A 21,792-nucleotide genomic window follows, 5' to 3' on the forward strand; every position below is an offset into this window, starting at 1 on the left:
AATCTATATGGTGGTTAAAAGGTTTTTGACTTTAATGTACTATTTTTTATAAATTATATTTAATGTGAACCCACTATATAATTTTAACTATGGTCATTATAATTTTAATATGTTTAATTGATTGACTATAATATGAATGAAATCACAACTAAAAGTTAATGTGAATATAAGTCAAACCACAACTAAAAGTTTAATGAACATATTACAAGTAAATTCATATGCAAAATTTGTTTGCGAATTGAATGACCACACATCTTTTAAAAACTTCAAGATACTAATAAACAAAGATATTATACTAGATCAATGTGTTTATAACTCATAAATAGTAGATCACGTAATGATAGTCTGGATTGAAAGAAACAATGATAATATTTTATTTGAAAAAGAGACTATTGTGTTGATAATCAATATCATAAAAAACTTTATTTTCAATCTATTATTATCAATTTAAATAATCATGATATTAGACCACGTGCAGTACATCTGCAATCTAACTAGTATATGATATATATCAAAAAGGTCGTAGATTCTCCCTTCTCTCTCCCCTCCCCGTTTCTCTCTCCTCGAGTTAAATTCCAGCACCCAGCCCATCGACATCTCCCTCCCTTTCCCCAAATCTCTCTCTCTCTCTCTCATCAAACCCTAATTAGCTCGATCCCCCAATTCAAAGACAGGGAATGGACTCAGAGGACGACATGCACGACGCCAACGATCTCGACTCGATCGACGACGATTTCTACAGCGGCGAGACCGGGATTGGGAGCGATGACGGAGACGGCGACTACGATTTCGTTGATAATGATTCCGATGATTCGGAGGATATTACTTCTCATCGGCAGCAGGTGATCGAATTGGATTGATAAATATTGGGGTTTTTCAAGGTTGCGTGATGTTTTTGAGCTGGATCTTGTAGGATTTGGATTTGTATGTAAGTGAAATGGACTGATTATTAATTGAAACAGGTAGGAGAAGTCTAATGATAAAGGAGTAGTTTTGTCTATTGGTTTATTCTGTTTTAAGGACAGATTAGCATCTTTGGCTGTTTTGTTGAGAGAAATAAGAGCTGCAAAAGCAAATACTGCTATCACATTTATATTTCATACTTTTGGTTAATAGCATTGTGATTAGAAGGATAAGCAAACTTACAATTTGCAGAAAAAGCTGAAGGAAATGCTGCAGCCAGTTGGGTGGGTGCATCCATTGGTGGGAGCGATAGGTGCAGCTTTCCAGAAAGGAAATAGTAGACAGACAGCACATTCTAACCCCTCAAAATTAACTTTCCAATTCAATCTAGAGAAAACCATCTCGAACTGTTGCAAATCATATAGCTTTTGCACCAATTAGTTTTCAACCAAAAGCTGAATTTGCATTGGAAATACATTTTCTGCAATACAATTAGAGGTACCTAAACAATGAGTGTGAATTTGATTACCAGATGTTGCATGGAAATTTGCTACTTTGAGCGCAATTTCTAATTATTAGGCATTGCAACACTTGTGCTATTCATGTGGGTCTGGATTGTGAAAGGGCCCCCCTAGAACCTGGGGTTGGCTGGTAATAAGCCAAGGTTCCTCTCGCCAAAAAAAAGGCAACCCCATTTCACCTGAGTTTGATTATGACTAGAGTTTGTGGTAGTAATACATGTGCCTAAGCAGCCAAATTTGTCAAATAGGACTGCCTGTTTTGTGAGAATGCGTTCCATAAATGTTTATGGATCCTCCTCTTATTGCTTGCCTTGGTTGTTCTTTATGGCAACATATATGGGCAGCAGTCATACTATCTTTTTCTGAAATTTACAGTGGTATTAACTCATTAGCGTCAAACCTTTGTTGGCTAACTTTTGTCAGAATTCAATTCCTGTATGTGGATCATGATGTTATTATGATATAAAGAAGGTTTTTTTTAAGATTTGCTTCTATCTAAACGGAGCGTTGGATACAGATTGTAGTTGGGACTCATGTTAGGAGTGTTAAAGGAAGTATTGGAATATGATAATTTTTGCGCACAGTTCGCTTGTAATTATAAAGTTGTTTTTGATGTACTGAAATCTAAATCGGCTCTGTGCTCAATCTCGAAAGGCATGAGTTAGTAGGCTTTTGCAGCGATGTGCCAGAATATTTGCTCCTTCAAAATTTCGCAAAACAAAAGCTATAAAGATTCAGCTAGTAAAATGGCATTCATGTAGTTATCTGCATGTATTTGATCATATCATCATATTGATGTAACGGAGGCCTTAGTTTTTGAGTGCATACTCTTCATCATGTCATTTGTATGTTGTGTATTAACTTCTCTCCTTATGCAGATGCAAAATCGATTTACGTAATCATACATTAGCCTGGTTAGGAGATGTAGTGTGATGAAGCTACGCGATAGCTACTGTACTGTGCATTGGGGATCTGGAACTGCCAGTAAAAGTTGTATGTATTGCTAAATGGTTGTGGATTGCAGGAGCCGGAATACTTTAAAACCCAAAAAACTCTGTGCAACCTAAACTAATTTGTGTTGCTTTATGGAAGAGAAACCTAGCAATGTGCCATTATGAAGCTTACTAAGGAATACGGATATGGGCAGATAACTCCTTTCTGGAAAGGATTCCATAGAAGTTGTGAATTACATAAATGAAAGTCTATTAATTAAGGTCTATTAGTAAATTGAAAGTAATGACTTGATGGAAGCAGTAGCTAGTGCTAGGAAATATGGTCGGCCCATTTTTTTCCGCTTTACCTTGTTTCTTGAAGTTGAATACTGTTCAACCTTTCTTTTAGAATTTTTCTTAGTCTATGTAAGACTAGGAAATTTGGAGGTTACTCCTTTATTGTATGAGCTTAATACTAAAACATAATAGATATACATAATCCTTCTAACATTTATGGAAACTATTCTGTTGTTGTAAAAAGCTTGAAAAAGCCTTACTAATGATCTACTATAGCTGACACAAATCACTAGCTGTTTTGCTTCTGCCAAAAGCTTTAGTAAGAAGTCCCTTATGCACATAAAACCTTGAAGTGTTACTTAGTCCTCTTCAACCTGTTTCTAGTGTGTTAAAGTGGAATCAAACATTCAAGTTCAGTTCTTGATGCATTTAGTTCGCCAGGAACTATAGTTTCATAAAGTAGTATTCTACGGTTTACTACCTTTCAGGGTCTCTGCAACGACCAATAATTATGTTATTTAGGAAAAGATCTTGTAATATTGAAAGCTTTCACAAGTGTTGAAAAGCTTTTTCTTAATTATATCATAATTATTGTGTAAAACTCTTCCATCCATTTGCCAAATTTCTTACATCTTTGTTTCTATGTTCTTGATTATTGTATCAATACTCAATTCTTCTCTGTGTTCTTTGAAACTGTAAATGATTGATGCTCTGCTTTTGTAAGCGGTTTGAGTAAATTTATTGCATTAAACTAATATAACTCATTTAAAAAAACATCTTCAATTTTTATTACATTTTTATTTTTATTTTGAAAAAAGTTATCAAATTTTTTACGCTTTAACCCTTTGTTTTGTCTTCCCATGTTTGTATTTACCACAGTATGTTTTGGTATTACTTACATATATCTTCTCGAGCCTTGTGATGGCCTTTCTTGACTCCTGTATAGTATATTGAATTGACTAAATCTTAATAAGCACATTGTTTTCATTACTTTCTTGAGCTATTCTCTTAGATATTTATTAGTTATTTGTATTTTTCTTTCAAATGCTTCAAATAAATTATTCCTCATTCCTTATAAGCTTGAATTAACGAAACCTCTTTTTATCGCAATTTATCATTTTTTTTTCTATCTTGTCTTTTTGTTATTTAACATTTTAAATTTACTTGAAAATCCCCTTCGTGTTTATTTGCTACTAAAGCCTCACTGGAGCCCCTAAACCCCTAGCCATATCTTGCAGCTTCACTCGGTTTTTTGCTTTCCACAATGTTTGAATTTTCTAATATCAATGGAATATGATGTATTTGAGCCTCTTTTTTATGTGTTCCTCGAATTGAAATTACTGCCATGTGGAAAGTTATTAATCTTCTTGCGTATGCTTGCCCTGGTCTAGGATAATTTGGATGACTCCAACTAATATTTTAGGGTTACGGCAAAGCCCATGTTGGAAATATAGTTTCCTTGGTGACGAAATTGTCAAATCATTAACGGAGTCTAGCTCCTTAGTGGACAACTATGTAACTTGTGTACTGCTATCATGTAATTGTACCCACCTGCCAGTTCGACACTCGTACCGGACATCGACACTTCCTAGCACGCTACTTGGATATCTGCATACACTTATCCAAATGTGTCTGCAGTTATATAGTATGTAATATGAATGTGTTTTAATTTAAAACGCCATCATACACTTCATGCATGTATTTTCCTACACTTGTTTTGTTATTAATGTCACATATTTGAGATATCCATTTATTTTCATTTGTACACCAAGTACTGTAGCAGAAAAATCCTATAAAATATGACTTGTACAAAGCTATGTTTAGATGGCTTCTGTAATACTTTGTACAAAGTTGAAGAGTAAAGTCATGTTCCTCTTGCAAAGTCATAAAAATGTATGGCAGGTTTAACAATTAACATACATGTAATCATTATATGTTCTATATCAGTACAAATAATAGTTCAGACTCTTGAATGCATGAACATGTATATATACTCTCTTTGTTGTTGTAATATTATTACAATGCACATACATTCAAATATGATGTTGTCGTGTCGCTGCACTTTACTTTTTGAAGGATTAAGTAGACAACAGCTTTTTTCATGAATTTACTAATTTCATGGTCTTTCTGCGTCTATGATGTTATTTTATCTATTATGTTATTTCAACTGACACAACTTTTTGATAATTGCAGCAGAATTACACCATACTGAGTGATGACGATATACGGCAACATCAAGAAGAAGATATAAATAGGGTGTCTACAGTACTTTCCATATCGAGGGTTTCAGCATGCATCCTTCTTCGTTATTATAACTGGTAAGATAGTTTTCACATTTGGGAAGAGCATACTCGTGCTGGTAATTCTAAAGTTCTGCATATCCTCATGTCTTGGTAATTTGTTGATTTCATGTTGTGGTCTGCATATCCTCATGTCTAAAGTTCTTCACTCCATTATCATTTTTGACAAATCTACATAAAGTGGGGGTAAACACTGTTTGATATGCATTTTCTTTGTATACTTCGAACTATTGGGATATTGGTTTCGCTTTGTACTTTGTTCAACATTAGTTGATTTTGGGTTGGGTGACAGCTTCTGAGCCCTAGTTTGAGATAAAATGTATTAGATGCAACTAAACTCAAGAAAGGTAATTTATAAAAATAGCATACCTACTTTGAAACATATGTAAAATATAATTGAGATAAAAAAATTCTTTAGTAAAATCACTAGCTGGTTAGGGTGGGTAGCTAAATTACATGGGTATGGGTGCTGGGGCGGGGATAGGTACTGGATACTGATAATTTGTAAAAGATAGGGTATGGGACATGTCTACAAACACATGTATATGTAATAATAATTTACATGGGATCAATATTAATTTTTTCGTTTCATGTGCTATGACATGAAATTCCTGTAATATTTATGTTACTTTTAAAAGATAGATTTATAAATTAGAAAATTGCTTGTTTTCTAACTTGATATCCAAAATACCTTTATAATCATAGTTTTGAACTGGTTAGAGATAACAGCGAACCCAACTTATGCCCAACGAGTTTCAAGAATTGCATGTGTATTGTCAAAGAAGTATATGATTAGTATTTAACTTAAAACATGTATTATATGATTGAGTACACGTGTGAATAAGTGTATGCAAATATCCACGTAGTGTCCACTGAAGCTTTGGTGTTGGGTACGAGTACGACATGGGTGCGTACCCAGGTACAGTTCAAGTAGAAGTACGCATGCAACATAAGTGAGTCGGCTTTGTCCCCATTAGATACCTGTTATGGCGTCAGGCTTATGTCTTTGCGCCTTGCACACAAATATGCACTTCAATAAGAAAACCTTTCAATTCCAATCGTGTCCTTGAATGGATGCTTTAAACTTGAAATATTCAAAGCTTTTAGTTAACATATCTTCAATCTCAAATTGTTCAGTTTCATGATTGGAGTTCTTAGCATCCAATATCCAGTCTACAATCCTTAATTTGAAACTGTAAAAGTTAAACTAATGAATTCTGATATTTATTCTGTTGGCCTGACTGTGATATTCTTCTTTTGTTCTACTTTGTTTTACCTGTTACAGGAGTGTCAGTAAGGTGCATGATGAGTGGTTTGCAGATGAAGAAAGAGTCCGGCGGGCTGTTGGCTTGTTGGAAAATCCTGTGGAAATGCCAAATTCGAAGGAAGTATGTATTGTTACTTTTGTTTTTGTTTTTGTTTTTGAGCTTATTCTTTGTGATTAGTCTTGGTTATTAGATTTGATTTGTTTTCCATATTCTGGATCTTTTCCCCTGCTATGCAGCTGACATGTGGAATTTGTTTTGAAAACTATCCCCGTGATATGATGAGTGCTGCTGCTTGTGGCCATCCATATTGTGGTGCATGCTGGAGAGGTTTGTTTACCCTCTGATATTGATCATTGGATATTAGTATAGGGGGAAAAACTAAGCATAACTATATGTTTGTATTTATTTCTAGGGTTTTTTGTATATATACCCTCAAATCTTCAATATTTGCAAAATTAGCCCTCAAATCTTGGTATTTGCAAAATTACCCCTCAAAACTAGCATATTAGGTATTTTTACATCTCCAACTTAAGAATGTTGGCTTTTAAACAACGCAATGTCAAAATTTTCAGTAATTTCAAATAGGTTTATAACAATTTCCCATTTAAAACTAATTGTTAAGTGAAAAGGGTAAAAATTATCAGTGTGAGAGAATTGGGGGGAAAGTTTGCAAATACCAAGATTTGGAGGGTAATTTTGCAAATTGGAATTTTTTGAGGGGTATATATATGCAAAACCCCCCTTATTTCTATCAGCAAATTAAGGCATCTTCAGTGTTTCTTGTTTTCTTTTTTTAAGAGAGTAGATCCATTATAGGACCTGCAAATAATTCATGAAAATTTCTTTATGGATGAGTTCAAGTCTAACTTATGGTAGGATATTATTTTTCATAACCTACGAATCATATCATACGATATACAGATTTTATTGTAAAGATAGATTGTTCCAATCGGTAGGTGTGCAAGATACTATTTATTTCCTTATATATGACATCAGATTGTAAGTTATGCTTATCTTTCAGAAGATCATAATATATTACAACAACGACTTGATGCATAGATAAGAAAATATGAAATCGTCTACTATTTGGGTTTTACTCCCAATCCTTCCAAAACCATAGTTATATAGTATTTAGTATGTAGTGGGTCGTTGTATGAATTTGGGTAGGCAATTTGCTATTTAGAAATTCACATTTGAGAGGCGTAGCTTGATTCAGTACACAAGTTCGGTTAGTGGCATATTGTAAATTTTTTTGTGTGCGATTATAGTGTCCCAAAGTGTATAGTAGAAAACTAGAAACTAGAATTATGCATTCGATACCAGTGTTCTCAAAGGTGCACGCCTCACTACGCTTGCAATGCGGGGCGGTGGCGAAACGCCTCGTATCTGATGCAGTAGTGCCTTTGCACCTTTCATACATCCTGACTTTGCGTAGGGTGCATGTAGTAAATACCCCCATATTATTGTTAACATTTCAATTGAGTCTTTATACTCGATAATCCATATCCCAAAAAGCAAAATAAATCTATTAGGCCCTTTTAGTAGCTTTCAATTGAGGACTGGAACTAATATTTTGCTTGGATATTAGTCTTAAATCTTGATTTGGCATTTGATTTGAAAAATTATGAACCTTGCTACTACGTTGGGTGATAGCATTAGAAATTAAGACCTTACATTATGATTTTGTAGTAAGATATTGTTTATAGTGACATTTTTTATGTGAATTCCTAAACATGTTCTTTCGTGCTTGATTATCTATCTTAAAAATTTACATGTGCGGTGTCCGCGTCGCATCACTCAGGAGTGCGCATCGTGTTGCGCCTTGCGCATGTGCGCCTAAAGATACTTTGCGCCCTGCATTGCAACTCACGCATTGACAACACTGTTGAATACTTCTTTTTCATACAAAATATTTACATACCTCTTGTTTATGAAGTTCTTTTTTTTGTTCTGTTCTTTTAACATAGTCCGTGTTGGGGTCATGCTTTCATTTCATGTTATATTAACATAGGTATTTAGTTACAGGAAAATAATTGACTCATATGTTTTACTGTGTGCCTCACTTCACTCAATTGTCCCCATTGCATTGCGTCTTGTGCATGTGCGCTTAAAGAGGCTTCATGTCCTGCATACTTGTAAGCGGTACACTAATGTTAGAGAGCAAATTCGTGTATCGGAGGGAATTGGTTCGCAAATGTATCTGAAATCGGTTCGCAGGAATTGTACAAAGGTTTGAGGAGGGGTCCTAGGAATTGCTTGAGGAGGGGTCCTGGGAATTGTGCAACTATGTCCAAAACGACCTAGGCCTTGATGGGATCCTCAATTAGGTTTATGTATCAGATCTGAATGTAAAAGATTGTTTCTAAAGCCTTTGAGCTCGAGCCCACCCCCCATGCGGCCCCGCCTCCCAACCATACACCAAAGTAGAAAGAAAAAAAACTCTTTGTTAGAGGTAGTGTAATGTGGTAACCTACCTTCAACTGAGGATATCATGAGGGAAAACAAGCTAACTTAATCCAGGGTAAAATGGGAAATATATGTTCAAGATGGCTTGGGCACTTCAACATACATCAATAAGAGCTCCAATTAGGCAGAGCGTTGAGGTTTTCATAGTCAATGGAGCAGTGATGATTAGAGGAAGACCTAAAGGACGTGGATTTAGGTAATGGCGGAAGTATAATATAGTTGTTAAGTTTGCAGAGATGATGGCCTTAAGAATGCTGAATACATAAAATTTTTGCATGTATGCAACCCAAAGACTGGGAATAAAATGCTTTGTTTCCCCTCCTTTTCCGCTTCTCATTATTTTAGCAACAACTAAAAGTATTCTTTTTTCCCAAAGAAAAACAGTGAGCATAAGTTTGAGTGAGACTTCCAATGACTACTAATAGGTTTCTTGCATAAATTCATAATATATGGCTGTATTGGATTTCTTATTTATATCTTTTCCACCTTGAGAGTTATCCCAAGTTTTATTTGACAGGTTACATGGGCACATCAATCAATGATGGTCCAGGATGCTTAATGCTTCGATGTCCTGACCCATCTTGTGGTGCTGCTGTTGGTGAAGACATGATTAATAAATTATCTCCAGAGGAGGATAAAGAGAAGTATTCTCGCTACCTTATCAGGTCTTACATTGAAGATAACAGAAAGGTACATGTAGACACAAAATTGTGTACTAAAGTGCATTTTCTTAATCATTTTGGTTAATGATGTCATCCAGAAAGGAAACGATGATATAACTTATTAGGATTATTATTCAAAGCTCATATCATAATAGACTGCTAAGCAGTTGCATGTGATTCAAGACCACCTTGTGATGCAATGTTAGAAATGTTCTGCCTCCGACAAGATTCTTAAAATGTAAGGTAGTATATGGGGGATACAACACTAAGAAAGCACTTCAATTTTTAGTATGTGCATCAAAAGATAAAAGAAGAAATCTGAAGAAAAAAAAACGTACAAATGCTTCATTATCAGTAGGTATAATGTTGAGAGTCCTCTACCACCTCACCACCACCAAGAAAATTGTGACCATCTAGAAATCATATACGATGCGGTTTTGTCCTTGAGTCTTCCTCATATATTACATTGTGATCGTGTCAATTACTTAGTGAGAGTCGCTGCCATCAAATAATAAGCTTCATTTATTAGATCTATTCGTAATTCATTTGCCTGTGCATTTTTATACATCAGCCTGATTGGGAGCATATATGTTGAACTGTTTAATTTGAACCTGATCTGAGACCATTATGCTTTGACATTTGTTGGTGACCAATGTCTAGTGTAAAATTCAATATCTCCAAAGTATATATTTCTGTTAGACATCTCTAGATCGTACATGAATTTCAGTTGCATAGTTATTAAAGAGAGATCTCACTTATGTCAATTTTTCTTGTATTGTTTAAATCAACTTTTCACCTTTTTTTTGTAGACAAAGTGGTGTCCTGCTCCTGGCTGTGAGTTTGCTGTGGAGTTTGTTATGGGCAGTGGAAGTTATGATGTTAATTGCAATTGTTCATATGGCTTTTGCTGGAATGTGAGTTTTTTTCTGAAGGAAAATTGTTTGCACTTTCCTTCGAGAATGGCTGCTGGGTTTCTTCTCCTTAAACATGAGTTGTTTGCAATAAAACATGCAGTGTACTGAAGAAGCTCACCGCCCAGTAGACTGTGAGACAGTGGAAAAATGGATACTAAAAAATAGTGCAGAGTCAGAGAACATGAATTGGTAGGACATAATTGAAACATTAGTTTTTGTTTTAATTTACTAATATCTTCTGGAAATATTTTTTTCCCCACGTCGTTAACTTGCGACAGTTTTGTTTCTTCACCTTCCAAAGTTTAATGTCATTCTCCTTTTCCTCCTAGTGTTGTTTATTGTGAATTATATTTATTTGTTTCATTATTTGTATATTATTAGTTTCATATTCTGAATATTATTTCAGGATATTGGCTAATTCAAAGCCTTGCCCGAAATGCAAGCGGCCAATTGAGAAGAACCAGGGATGCATGCATATTACATGTACACCCCCTTGCAAATTTGAGTTTTGCTGGTAAATAATTGCTGCCTTGGGAACCAATTGAATTTTTTTAATAGCACGTCTTCATCGTACTTTTTGTGTCATGTCTATGAATCAGGTTATGTCTTGGTGCCTGGTCAGAACATGGAGAGAGGACTGGCGGTTTCTATGCTTGTAATCGCTATGAAGCAGCAAAGCAGGAGGGGGCAGTACGTTCATTTTCATTTTCCTGTTTCTCATGTCATAGCATTTGTTTATAACTCTTAAATTATCATTAATGTTTTGTTAATCTCGAATTGATCCAGTATGATGAATCTGAAAGGAGGAGGGAAATGGCCAAGAATTCTCTGGAGAGGTATACCCATTACTATGAAAGATGGGCAACCAACCAGTCAGTAAGTAGAACTCTCCAGCTATAAGTTAAATGCTTTGCATTGACAATTTCTAACTTTCTGTTTTTCATTATTTGTGTCCTTTTGACAAACATATTTATATCATTTATTTCTTTCTTTTTCTCCCCTTGGTCCTTGACCTATGAACATATTGGTCTACAATCAAATTACTTACCTATATTCCTTGCACTTAGCAAACTTCACTAGTGCTATACTTTATTTTTTTGCCAGTACAGCCTGTCCCAAGCCAAGATAAAAGAGGGTTGTGTTAGATAGCTGACGACTAGCATAAAACATAGTTGAAGTCACTTGACATAAATCCTATAGAATATTCATTGGGGCATCCCCACTGCAACGCACTGCAGTGATGCCACCCGATGTAATGATAAGTAGGCAATGGTGGATCGCTAGGACGTTCACGTGGAAGCGACACATTACTCAATGTTGCTCCTGTGTAGTGACAAGTAAGCAAGAGTGTTTTAAGAAACTACAATCCTCTAATTGGTTGCCAAATAGTATTATAAATAGATTTGAACATTATAAGAGAGAAAATGGTATGAGACTTTTATAGGAGAATATAATTAGGTTAGCTACTTTGAACATTGGTACACTCACCGGAAAGATGGTGGCATTAGTTGATACCGTGATTAGAAGAAATATTAGCATAATTTGTCTACAAGAAACCAAACACATAGGTAAGTAATTCTAGAGAAATGAAAAGACCGGATATAAACTTTGATACAAGGGAAAAAGAGAAGAATAGAAATGGAGTTGGAATACTTGTGGACAACATAATAAAAGATAGTGTTGTAGATGTAGAAGAGTTGGAGATAGAATAATACTAATAAAAATTATATTAGGCTTGGAGGTTATTAATGCTATTAGTGCTTCCGCACCACAAATAGTGTTGTCCGAGAATGCTAAAAGGGAATTTTGGGATAACTTAGATGATTTGGTTAGTATAAGAATTCCTATAGGAGAGAAGACATTTTTTAAACATGTCAACAAGGAGAGTAATGAATATGAGAGAATATATGGAGGTTTTGAGTATGAAGATAGGAATAATATGAGAGAAACAATTTTAGATTTTTGCAATGTTATAGGATTTGATAATAGCAAATACAAAATTTAGAAAAAGGGATGAACACTTAATAACTTTTAAAAATAGACCTAACAATAGTCAAATAGACTTTTTTTTTCTTATTATGAGGGTGAATAGGTTAACAAGCAAAAATTATAAAATTATATTGGAAGAGAGTTTAACTACACAACGTAGGTTAATGGTATAAAAATTTCTATTATAAAGCGGAGTAGAAAAACTGAGATGACCATGAGACTAATAACTAAATAGTAGAACTTAGAAGGAGAGAATTTAGTGTATTTTAAAGATAAGATAATGAAGGAATTTATATGAAATATAAATAATAATACTAATATTATATGAAATAGTATGTCTTCTTTTATTAAGAAGGTGACCAACATATTCTAGAAGAATAGACGGGTTGAAAATTAGATAGGAAAGAGAGTTGATGGTGAAACAAAAAAGTTCAAAAGAGTGATTAGAGGGGAAAAAAGAAAGAAAGAAAATATTATATAAAGATTAACATAGGTTTAGGAGTGAGGAAAACTTTAAGAAATATAAACTAGTAAGGAAGCAAAACAGAATGGTCAATGAGACTAAATATAAGGCTTATGAGAATTTCTCTAACAAGTTAGAATCCCAGGGGGAGGGAGGAACACACACATATATAATATGTATATATGTATGTATATAGGCTTGCTAAGATGAGAGAAAGGAAGAGTATAAACTTGAGTAATATTATATGTATCAAGAGTGAAGATCAAAGAGGTTTAGTAACTGACGAAGAAATAAAAGCTTTGTAGAGGAGTTACTTTCATAAATTATTTAATGATAGCAAATAGGTGAGCTACATAGAGAATGTGATCATATAGTACATGATTTGAAACTATAGACATCGTTGAAGATTAGGATTAGTAAGGTTAAAGATGTTTTTAAAAAAATAAAAAGTGAAAGAGCTGTAGGACTGGCAATATTCTTATTGAAGTTTGAAAATGCCTTTGAAGGTATAGGCTCACGATGGTTAAATAAATTATTTAATAAGGTTATTGAGACAGAATGCTCAATGAGTGGATGATTAGTACTTTGATACCGGTATACAAGAATAAAAGAGATGAGCAACTATCATGACATTAAACTCAGTCATAATATGAAATTTTGCGTGAGCGTAATTAAGGAAAGACTATTAAAAGAGAAGTATATCGGAAAACAAATTTAGTTTTATGTTCGGGAGGTCAACTATAGAACAAAAATATAGTACATGAAATGTTTTTTTAGTAAAACTAAAAAGAGAAATGAGCCTCTAGTACATACTGATGGTCAAAAGCATCTAAAAGTAATCACATTCGTTATTTAGGTTCAGTCATTCATAATGATGGTGAGATTGTGGATGGTGTTGTCCATTGAATCAAATCAGAATGGTTAAAATGGAGGAGTGCTTTGGGAGTTTTATGTGATCGTGGAGTACCAATGGTGTCGTTTGGTAAGGTGTTAAGAGAGAAGGGTTAAGGTAAATGGCTAACCTAGTTGATCCTTCATGAGGGGTTAAAAATAATTTAATTTTGTTTGTATTGGATAGTTAACGGAAGGATTAAGGATAATCCCCCTTATATTTTTATTGTATGTTTACTACTAATTATTAAATTAAAACAAACACAACTATGGTTTCCATTGTCAATAGAACATTATATTTTTAATACATCATTCATTGTGTAGTATGATTTTTAAACAAATAAAATATTACTGTCATTAGTCATATCACCTTTCCATTTGTGCTTTCAAGAATCAAGTTTTTGAATCAAATTGTCAATTTTTAAAAAGTGATTTTAAAATCGACTTTCAATTTTCTAAACACCTTTTACTCATTGTATTCTCATAAAATCAAATGTTAGAAAAGAAAACTCAATATTTACATATTAGTCAAAAGATTTAATCATTGCTAATATAAGTAAAAATAAGGTTTACAATGAGTTACATGATAAATGCCAAAACAACATGATGATGCCTCTTTTGAAATTTCTGTGTGGCAGGATAATGACTATAGCTCAAAAGATTTTTTAGTTAACATTTTTCAAATTATAGTACATGCCCTTGGGAGAATGACAGGATATCTCTTACTCTGTCTATTTTGGCCGAGTAGTAAACTCACCAAAATGGCTAGGTCAATGAGACTTAAACCATGAAAGGGCATAACTAACCCTTTGATCAAAAATTGCATTTGGCAGGTTAACAATGGGTTAAACCCACTTAAACACGTCACTAGCTCATATCCAAAGGCATCATATGTGACTAAAGGAAAAAATATCTATATAACGATTATAAGACCAAAAATGCTTTATAGATCAGAATGTTGAGTAATTTAAACATGCGTAAAAAATGTGTAGCAGAAATGAGGCATGATGATCTTGTGTGTCCACACTAAAAGATACAACAATGTCAGAAAACTTTTATATTAGCCCTAAAAGATAACAGAAGAGTCGAAAACAAAACGGGAAGCAAAACTAGGTGAAGCAGCGATGACGGGCAGTATGACTGTCCATTCCCACCGGTAGATCCTTAGCTGGTATACCGGCTGGTCAGATTGGTCGGTCTGAATGGGTATGAGAAGTTTTGACAATTTTTTATTTGGTTAGAACTCCTAATGAGTTTGTATTTGGTTTTGGACTTATAAAAGAGGTCTTCAATGTCTAGAGTTAGATGATTGAAGCTTAGGAAAGTTACATATTATGTAAGAGAGATAAAGAGAACAAAGGAGAGAAATCTAGGATTTTGAGAAATCTTTTGGTGAGATTGGGAGAGAGTTTCTTGTGGAATCTTTAGAGATCGCAAGACATATTGTATTTTTTTAATCTCTAATATAAAGAAGACTCGAATCTCTTTCGTGAATGTAGGCGATTGCCCACGTAAGATCCATGTCTTTTTGCTCTTGTTCTATTTCCTTTTCTTGTTCTATTTTTTTGTGGTATATTGCTATTCTATTTTGTTCGAACTGGTAGTTTCTTGCTGTTTCTACATAGCCTGGTGATCGATTGGTCTACAAAAGGGGATATCATATTAAACTAATTAATATAAAGAAAAGGCAAAATAGGAGTTAGGCATTACGGTAGGTAGTTTGACTTCCTAGATTGATGATTTAAGGATACTATCTGCACGGTGGATGACACGAGGTGTGACGCTGCGGGTGTAGGAACAGTCACGGTGGCGGGAAGAAGGGGGCGCATGGTCCCTTGGATAACATTCGGTTAGTTCTGAAGGTGAGGGAGAATTTGATATCTATTGGAGTGTTTAGTTTTATGGGATACTAAATCCAAGTGCACAGAGGAGTCATCATTGTATTTTGCGGAAGGAATCCTATCCTAGTTGGAAAGAAATGTGGAAATGACTTGTATCCGGTGTTTGAAGAAGCTCGTGTTTAAGGTGGAGCTTCGTGAGTCAAGAGGGGGTGTATGATCTTGAGGAAGAGAAGCTGGCGATGAATTTGGGTTCCGAGGGAGAGCCAAAATGGTAGTCCGAATCCATGTGGAGGAGTCACGATGAAGTCTGCAACAAGTCGACAACTAGCTTTAGAGTCTGCAGCAATGGAGGTTGATGTCATATCATAGAAGGCTTGACATCAATGCGCGAGCGGTGAATGCTCCAGTGCCCTTCGGGAGAGGGGGCTTCAGGTATTTCTCGAAGGTGTTCATTCTCTACAATTTTACAAGTTTATAGTGGACGGTTACAGGGAAGGATTGATGTTTTCAATGGTAGTTTTATACAAACCTAAAGTGGAGATTGTTAGAAAATAACCTTATATTTCAGCCCTGGAAGACAACAAAAGAGTCGGAGACGAAGCGTGGAGTAAAAAGAGGCGAAATAGTGACGATGGGCAGTAGGATTGGTCGGTCCCACTATTAGGATCCTCTGCCGGTGATACGGGCCAGTCAGACTGACTGCTTAGACCGATCAGTCTGATCGATTATTGACAATTTTGTTAGTTTCTTGCTTTGGTCTGTTTCAGAATTCTAGCCGGGTTAGGACTCCTATCAGGTTATGTATCCGATTTTGATGTTTATAATAAGGGTATCCCGGGTCTAAGGTTAGAAGATTGAAGCCTAGAAAAATTGCATATTGTAAAAGTGAGGTAGAGAGAACTAAGAAGATAAATCTAGGGTTTTGAGTAATCTTTTGGTGAGATTGAGAGAGAGTTTCTTGTGGAATCTTTAGAGATGAAAAGAAAGATTGTATTTTCTAGTCTCCGATATTAAAAAGGCTTAAATCTCTCTTATGGAGGTAGGCGAATGCTGAATAACGTAAAATCTTGTCTTTGTGCTCTTGTTCGGTGGTGTATTGCTATTATCTTTTGTTCGAACGGGTAGTTTCTTGGTGTTTCCACATCGTTCGGCTATCGATTGGTCTACGAAGGAGGAAATCTAATAAGCAATTTGGTGATGCTTCTGTAGGCTATGCTTTCGCATTGAATGTCGGTTGGTGCACAATGATTGGTGTCGGGCGTGCTAGATAAGACATGAGTGCATCTGTAGTAAATTAGAGGATGCTCCTATTGATGATAGAATGAGATAATCGCCTAAGGTTGTTTGGTCTTGTACAATAGAGATCTCTTAGTAAATCGATTAGAAATATTATAGTTAAGGGAGAAAAGGGATCTATAGGTTGTTTGGTCTTGTACAATAGAGATCTCTTAGTAAATTAGTTAGAAATATTATAGTTAGGGGAGAAAAGGGATCCATAGGTAGATCTAGGAGCAACTTGGTTAGAAGCGATTAAGAATGATATGATAATGGTTAACTTAAACAGAGAATGATAGCCTAGAATAGAGCGGAATGGAAGAATATGATTCATGTAACCGACCTCAAATATTTGGGATAGATGCTTTGTTGTTGTATATTCATTGCACTTAGTAGTTTGTCTACTATTGATTTTGTAACTGACACGGACACACCAAACTGTTGATTAGATTTCTTGCATTGTGTTATACAAGAGTAGTATACCTCCAGCAAGTCGAGAAAATTATGGTGTTATTTTGTCTGGTATTTCTGGGAAGAAAAAAATGGCTAAAGTGCCATTACTCTCTTTTTTAATTTCATATTTAATTTTTAATATGTCAAGATCATTCTACCGTTGTATCTATTTAAATTGCTTCTTTGTCCGCTTGCATGGTTTGATTTTTTTTTCCTTCTATTTTTATTGTGATGGAACTATTGCAAAATCTGATGATGGTAAGGTTACCTCTAATGTGTAGTCGGGTGTCCATTCATGATGATCAATCATTTTAGTGGTTGTTTGGACTATTGTTTATTTGATGTTCTGTTAAAAAACAAATTTCACATTATTTTTTAATCATTAGTGTCTGACATATGCAAAACGGAATTACCTTCCCTCCTTGATGCATGTTTTTTAAACCTTCTAACCTACGAAGTTTAGATGAACAATTGGAATGCTGAGGTATAGAACTTCTGTAGGGATCTTTTGTTATCATTCCATGTTGAAGTTGGGTGAAAGGTACTATTCCAAAGTAATTCCTTTAAGCCATTGATAATGTTCTAATGAACCTTTCTTACTGAAATGTTTTAATAGTTAGAAAATACACACAATTTTGATAATTCCTTTAAGCCATTGATAATGTTCTAATGAACCTTCCTTAGTGAAATGTTTTGAAAGTTATAAAATACACACAATTCTGATATATTATGCCACTGGATATACTAAGCAAGATTCCTCTTCTTCAAGTCCACTTAATCTTTTTGTGATCCTTGTTATCTAAGTGGTAATTTAGCATGAAAATTTTTCAAATTGAATGTAACAAACTTATTTTTGCTATTGGCAGTCGAGGCAGAAAGCACTTGCAGATCTACATAGCATGCAAACTGAAAAGGTATGGTTGCACTCCTGCTCATTTGTTCCTTTTCTTGTTGAATGAAGAAGTTTGATGGTTAATTTCTTTCTTTTATGGAGTTTTATCCATGATGAGTTTGAAGAAGGATATCAAGAAGTAGAGCCTTAGGGTAGGAAGAAGTAGTTTTGGATCATGTTATGTTGTACGTCTTTCAGTTTCAGACAGGGTGTTGCATACTTGAATGATTGTGAGATCATGAGATACAACCTTTGCTCTTAAGGAAGATTTTTAAGGACTGGTGGGTGGTAGCAGAGCTGGAGTACTGGTTAGGAATTTCTACTAGTGTAAAATAAAGATTAAGATATAACACAGAAAATGAGATGCCTTACCCTAGTTGGGATTTGATGGTGAAATAATTGGAGTGTTTTTATATTTGCATATTCCCAAATGGAGGAGGCAGAGAAGGAAAAAAGAAATGTCTGATCCTGCAACCCCTTCTTCAATACCTTCCCACCACCAAAATAGGGTAAACCGAAAAGCAGCATAATAAAAAATCTTAATTCTCATGATGACACCAAGTTCACTTCACTAACAAACCAGTTAATAACTCCCTGAGAGAGAACTTGACTAGAGTTTCGGACAACTTTTCCTTAAAAATCCTAGCTATGATTTAATTCTTGAGTTTATGGAAATTATTGTATATACGAGATAACCTCTTTGCACATATCTGATGTGGGCGTATTTTGTTGTGCTACATACTCGCTCATCTAGGATCCCATGACAACCTTGTCATGCTAAAATTTCACCAGATGATGTTGAATTCTGGAGTTGTCCATTCTAGAGGTGACCCCACAACATCTCTGTGTGGCGTGGTCGCCTGTTTATTCCTTCTGCTAGTGTTAGAGATTTTAGTGAGCATTTTTTAGGAGGTCAACCACCCTGAACTTTACTGCTTTTTTTAGCACACTTGGCTATTTGAAAATTTCACATTTCATTCCTAAAAATGTTAGCTACAATTTAATTCTTGAGTTTATCAAATTATTATATGCAAAGGACCTCCTTGAAGTGAGAACATATCCCGTGTGGGACAAAGTTGGAGAGTTAAGCGTTAGGTGCTAGTGATGTGAATGTTGGAATTCACAAAAGGGAACAAAAAGTTGAAAATAATTTGTAATTTCTAGAGCGTATTCTCATGCTTTTCAAATTTATTTGGATCATTTGATGGGTATTTATACTAAGTACAGCAGATCATAACCATTCTTGGTAAATTGTTGCAGCTGGAGAAGTTGAGTGACAAACAGAGTCAGCCTGAATCTCAGCTCAAGTTCATAATTGAAGCCTGGTTGCAGGTAGGTGTTACATAATTAATTCCAGCTGCTCACGAGTAGGTTATATTATTGTGGCACTAAAATAGTTTCCGTGGTAAAATCTAAAATTTAATTTGCAGATAGTGGAGTGTAGGCGAGTATTGAAGTGGACATATGCCTATGGGTATTACCTTCCGGAGCATGAACATGCTAAAAGACAGTTCTTTGAATATTTGCAAGGTTTGTTCTCCTATATGGAATTTTATTTACTGAATGCTTTTACTTAAAATACCTAATTTGTCTCTAGGTGAAGCTGAGTCTGGGTTAGAACGGCTTCATCAGTGTACAGAGAAGGAACTCCAAGCCTACCTTGATGCCGAAACTCCCATGAAAGATTTCAATGACTTCCGCACAAAGCTTGCTGGACTAACCAGGTATGTGGCTTAGCCCTTTCATAGATAATGAACCTGGATTTAGGCTTGTTGTGCCACATGACACGAAGAGTGATTTTTCTGGTGTTAGAAAAATGATTGCACTGATGCTTATGACGATGTAGGATAATCATTAGGTTGATGCTAATGTGAAAGTAAACTTTGGAACAAATGGTTCAGAATTTTTTAGTCCACTGCTTTTTAACCGAGAGCAGTAATGATGGCCATAAGGTTGCGAATGGCTGGTTTTTTTGGGTTCAGTTACTGGATTCACTGACCCTGAACCAGCCTCAATTCTTAATCCTCACGATGACACCAGGATTCTTTCTTAAATCCAAACTATTAAACCTTTGCAAATTATTTTGGCTGAATGTCTGAGCAAAACTGCAAAAGCATGCCCTCACATAGAAAAGAAAACTCATCACTCCCAAAGGGTAAAAGATGGTTATTTTATCCACTTCTCAGTTGACGTGTTAAATTGTATTTCTAATTTTATACTTATATTATGAACTCGGTCCTCATAGCGTGACTCGCAACTACTTCGAGAACTTGGTTCGAGCACTAGAGTCAGGACTAAAGGATGTTGGCTCCAGCAACAATCAGGCGACATCCAGCAAGACCACAAGCTCCAAAACCCTCGGCAAAGGAAAGAGCGGAAAATTGAAGGCAGCTGGGACCAGCTCAAGATCAGGAACCGGTCCAAGTCGAAGCACAGAGGATAACAGTATGTGGTCATGTGAGCACTGCACCTATGCAAACCCTAGATCCACCAGTGTTTGCCAAATGTGTGAGCAACATCGATAAATGGGGTGAAAACAGGGTATTTCGTCACAAATCTCTTGGAAAGGACCTTCCCCCCCTCCAGTCATTAACTTGATTCAGGTTCCATTCTCATGTTGTATTATCAAAATGATAAAGTGTAGCTTCTTTGATGGTGGGAAGAAAGGCAAGTGTTCTTTGTTAATAGGGATTAAGTTAGAGAAAAGCGAAAAACTGTGTTATTATTGTATATATTTGTATGTTCAGATGGCCACGCTTGTAACATTGTATTGTTTAAAGCAGAGATGACTATATGTCCTGTTGCAGTGTCTGTGTGGTGTATTGTCGATTCAATCAACTGCGGCCTAAACACTGGCGAGAGAATGCACATTTTGAACTGTTGTGACTCACAGCTGTTGTGTTGTCCAATGTTGTTTCGTAACGTGTAACTACTACCCCGTGGTTATTCTAGTTTTCACATTTATTTGTACAATCTTCTGTTTTCTACGTACAGGCCGACCGTGTCCTTCAATTCGCTTCTTGAAAACCAGACTGAGATTGTAGTTCATGATATGTATGGTGTCGGATTTGTTCTTGTTAATTCCGGGTAAACATTCGCCAAATCAAATTAGGAGGAACTCAGTTAGGAAAGACGAGAAACCTGTTGTGTTGGGTATTTGTTTAGATATAGAAGTATTTGTTTCCTATGGCATTGTCTCTTAGTTGAGGTCGGGCGAGGATCCAATGGCTGAAACTTTTAGTCCCACGTTGGAAAATACACAAAACTTGTCGTGGCTTATGGTAGGCTGGTTATTGTTTGAGACACGTTAAAAGTCAAGTGGAATAATTGTTCCAATAGAATAATTTTATTACTTTTGGATATTTTGAGTGGGATAAGTTAGAATAAAGTGACAATTTAAAGTTTTGATTTGACAATTCATGCGGGATAATTAATAATGTGGCAACTTATTAATGCATAACATTTATTGATTAATTAATTATAAATTAATTTATCCAATTGGTTTAGTACGTTATTTAGTATGCTATTATAATATAATACATTATTCTATTTTATACTAAAACATAATAGTTATACTATAATTATTAAGTAATATTATTAATTATTATATTATATTATATTATAATAGTATGCTATATTATATAATAATTGATATAATATATAAATAATATATTTAATACAATATATCAATAATATAATATAATATAATATAATATATATTAAAG

At 35.0% G+C, this 21,792-nt stretch overlaps 1 protein-coding gene across 2 annotated transcripts; it reads left to right on the forward strand.

Moving 5' to 3' along the window:
• LOC109823768 (probable E3 ubiquitin-protein ligase ARI8) lies at positions 535-20,944 on the forward strand. Of its 2 annotated transcripts, none has more exons than XM_020390140.1 (15): positions 535-842; positions 4,847-4,971; positions 6,239-6,341; positions 6,458-6,548; positions 9,205-9,377; positions 10,159-10,263; positions 10,364-10,452; positions 10,670-10,777; positions 10,863-10,953; positions 11,050-11,139; positions 18,042-18,089; positions 19,328-19,399; positions 19,498-19,597; positions 19,665-19,791; positions 20,313-20,944. In XM_020390140.1, the coding sequence occupies exons 1-15, from the start codon at positions 678-680 to the stop codon at positions 20,590-20,592; spliced, it is 1,767 nt and encodes a 588-aa protein (XP_020245729.1). In that variant the 5' UTR covers positions 535-677; the 3' UTR covers positions 20,593-20,944. The 2 variants fall into 2 exon arrangements, with proteins under 2 accessions (XP_020245729.1, XP_020245730.1); XM_020390141.1 differs by having other exon boundaries at positions 4,850-4,971.

The sequence above is a fragment of the Asparagus officinalis genome, chromosome 9 (assembly GCF_001876935.1).
Source record: "Asparagus officinalis chromosome 9, Aspof.V1, whole genome shotgun sequence".
Lineage (NCBI taxonomy): Eukaryota > Viridiplantae > Streptophyta > Magnoliopsida > Asparagales > Asparagaceae > Asparagus > Asparagus officinalis.

What these genes read in the sequence shown, in the direction of transcription:
- LOC109823768 (XM_020390140.1), top strand. Translation starts at nt 678, where the DNA reads ATGGACTCAGAGGACGACATGCACGACGCCAACGATCTCGACTCGATC. An exon ending in TTGTGGTGCATGCTGGAGAG is followed by an intron (nt 6,549 to 9,204) that starts GTTTGTTTACCC and finishes TTTATTTGACAG; the next exon opens with GTTACATGGGCACATCAATC. An exon ending in TGCAAATTTGAGTTTTGCTG is followed by an intron (nt 10,778 to 10,862) that starts GTAAATAATTGC and finishes TCTATGAATCAG; the next exon opens with GTTATGTCTTGGTGCCTGGT.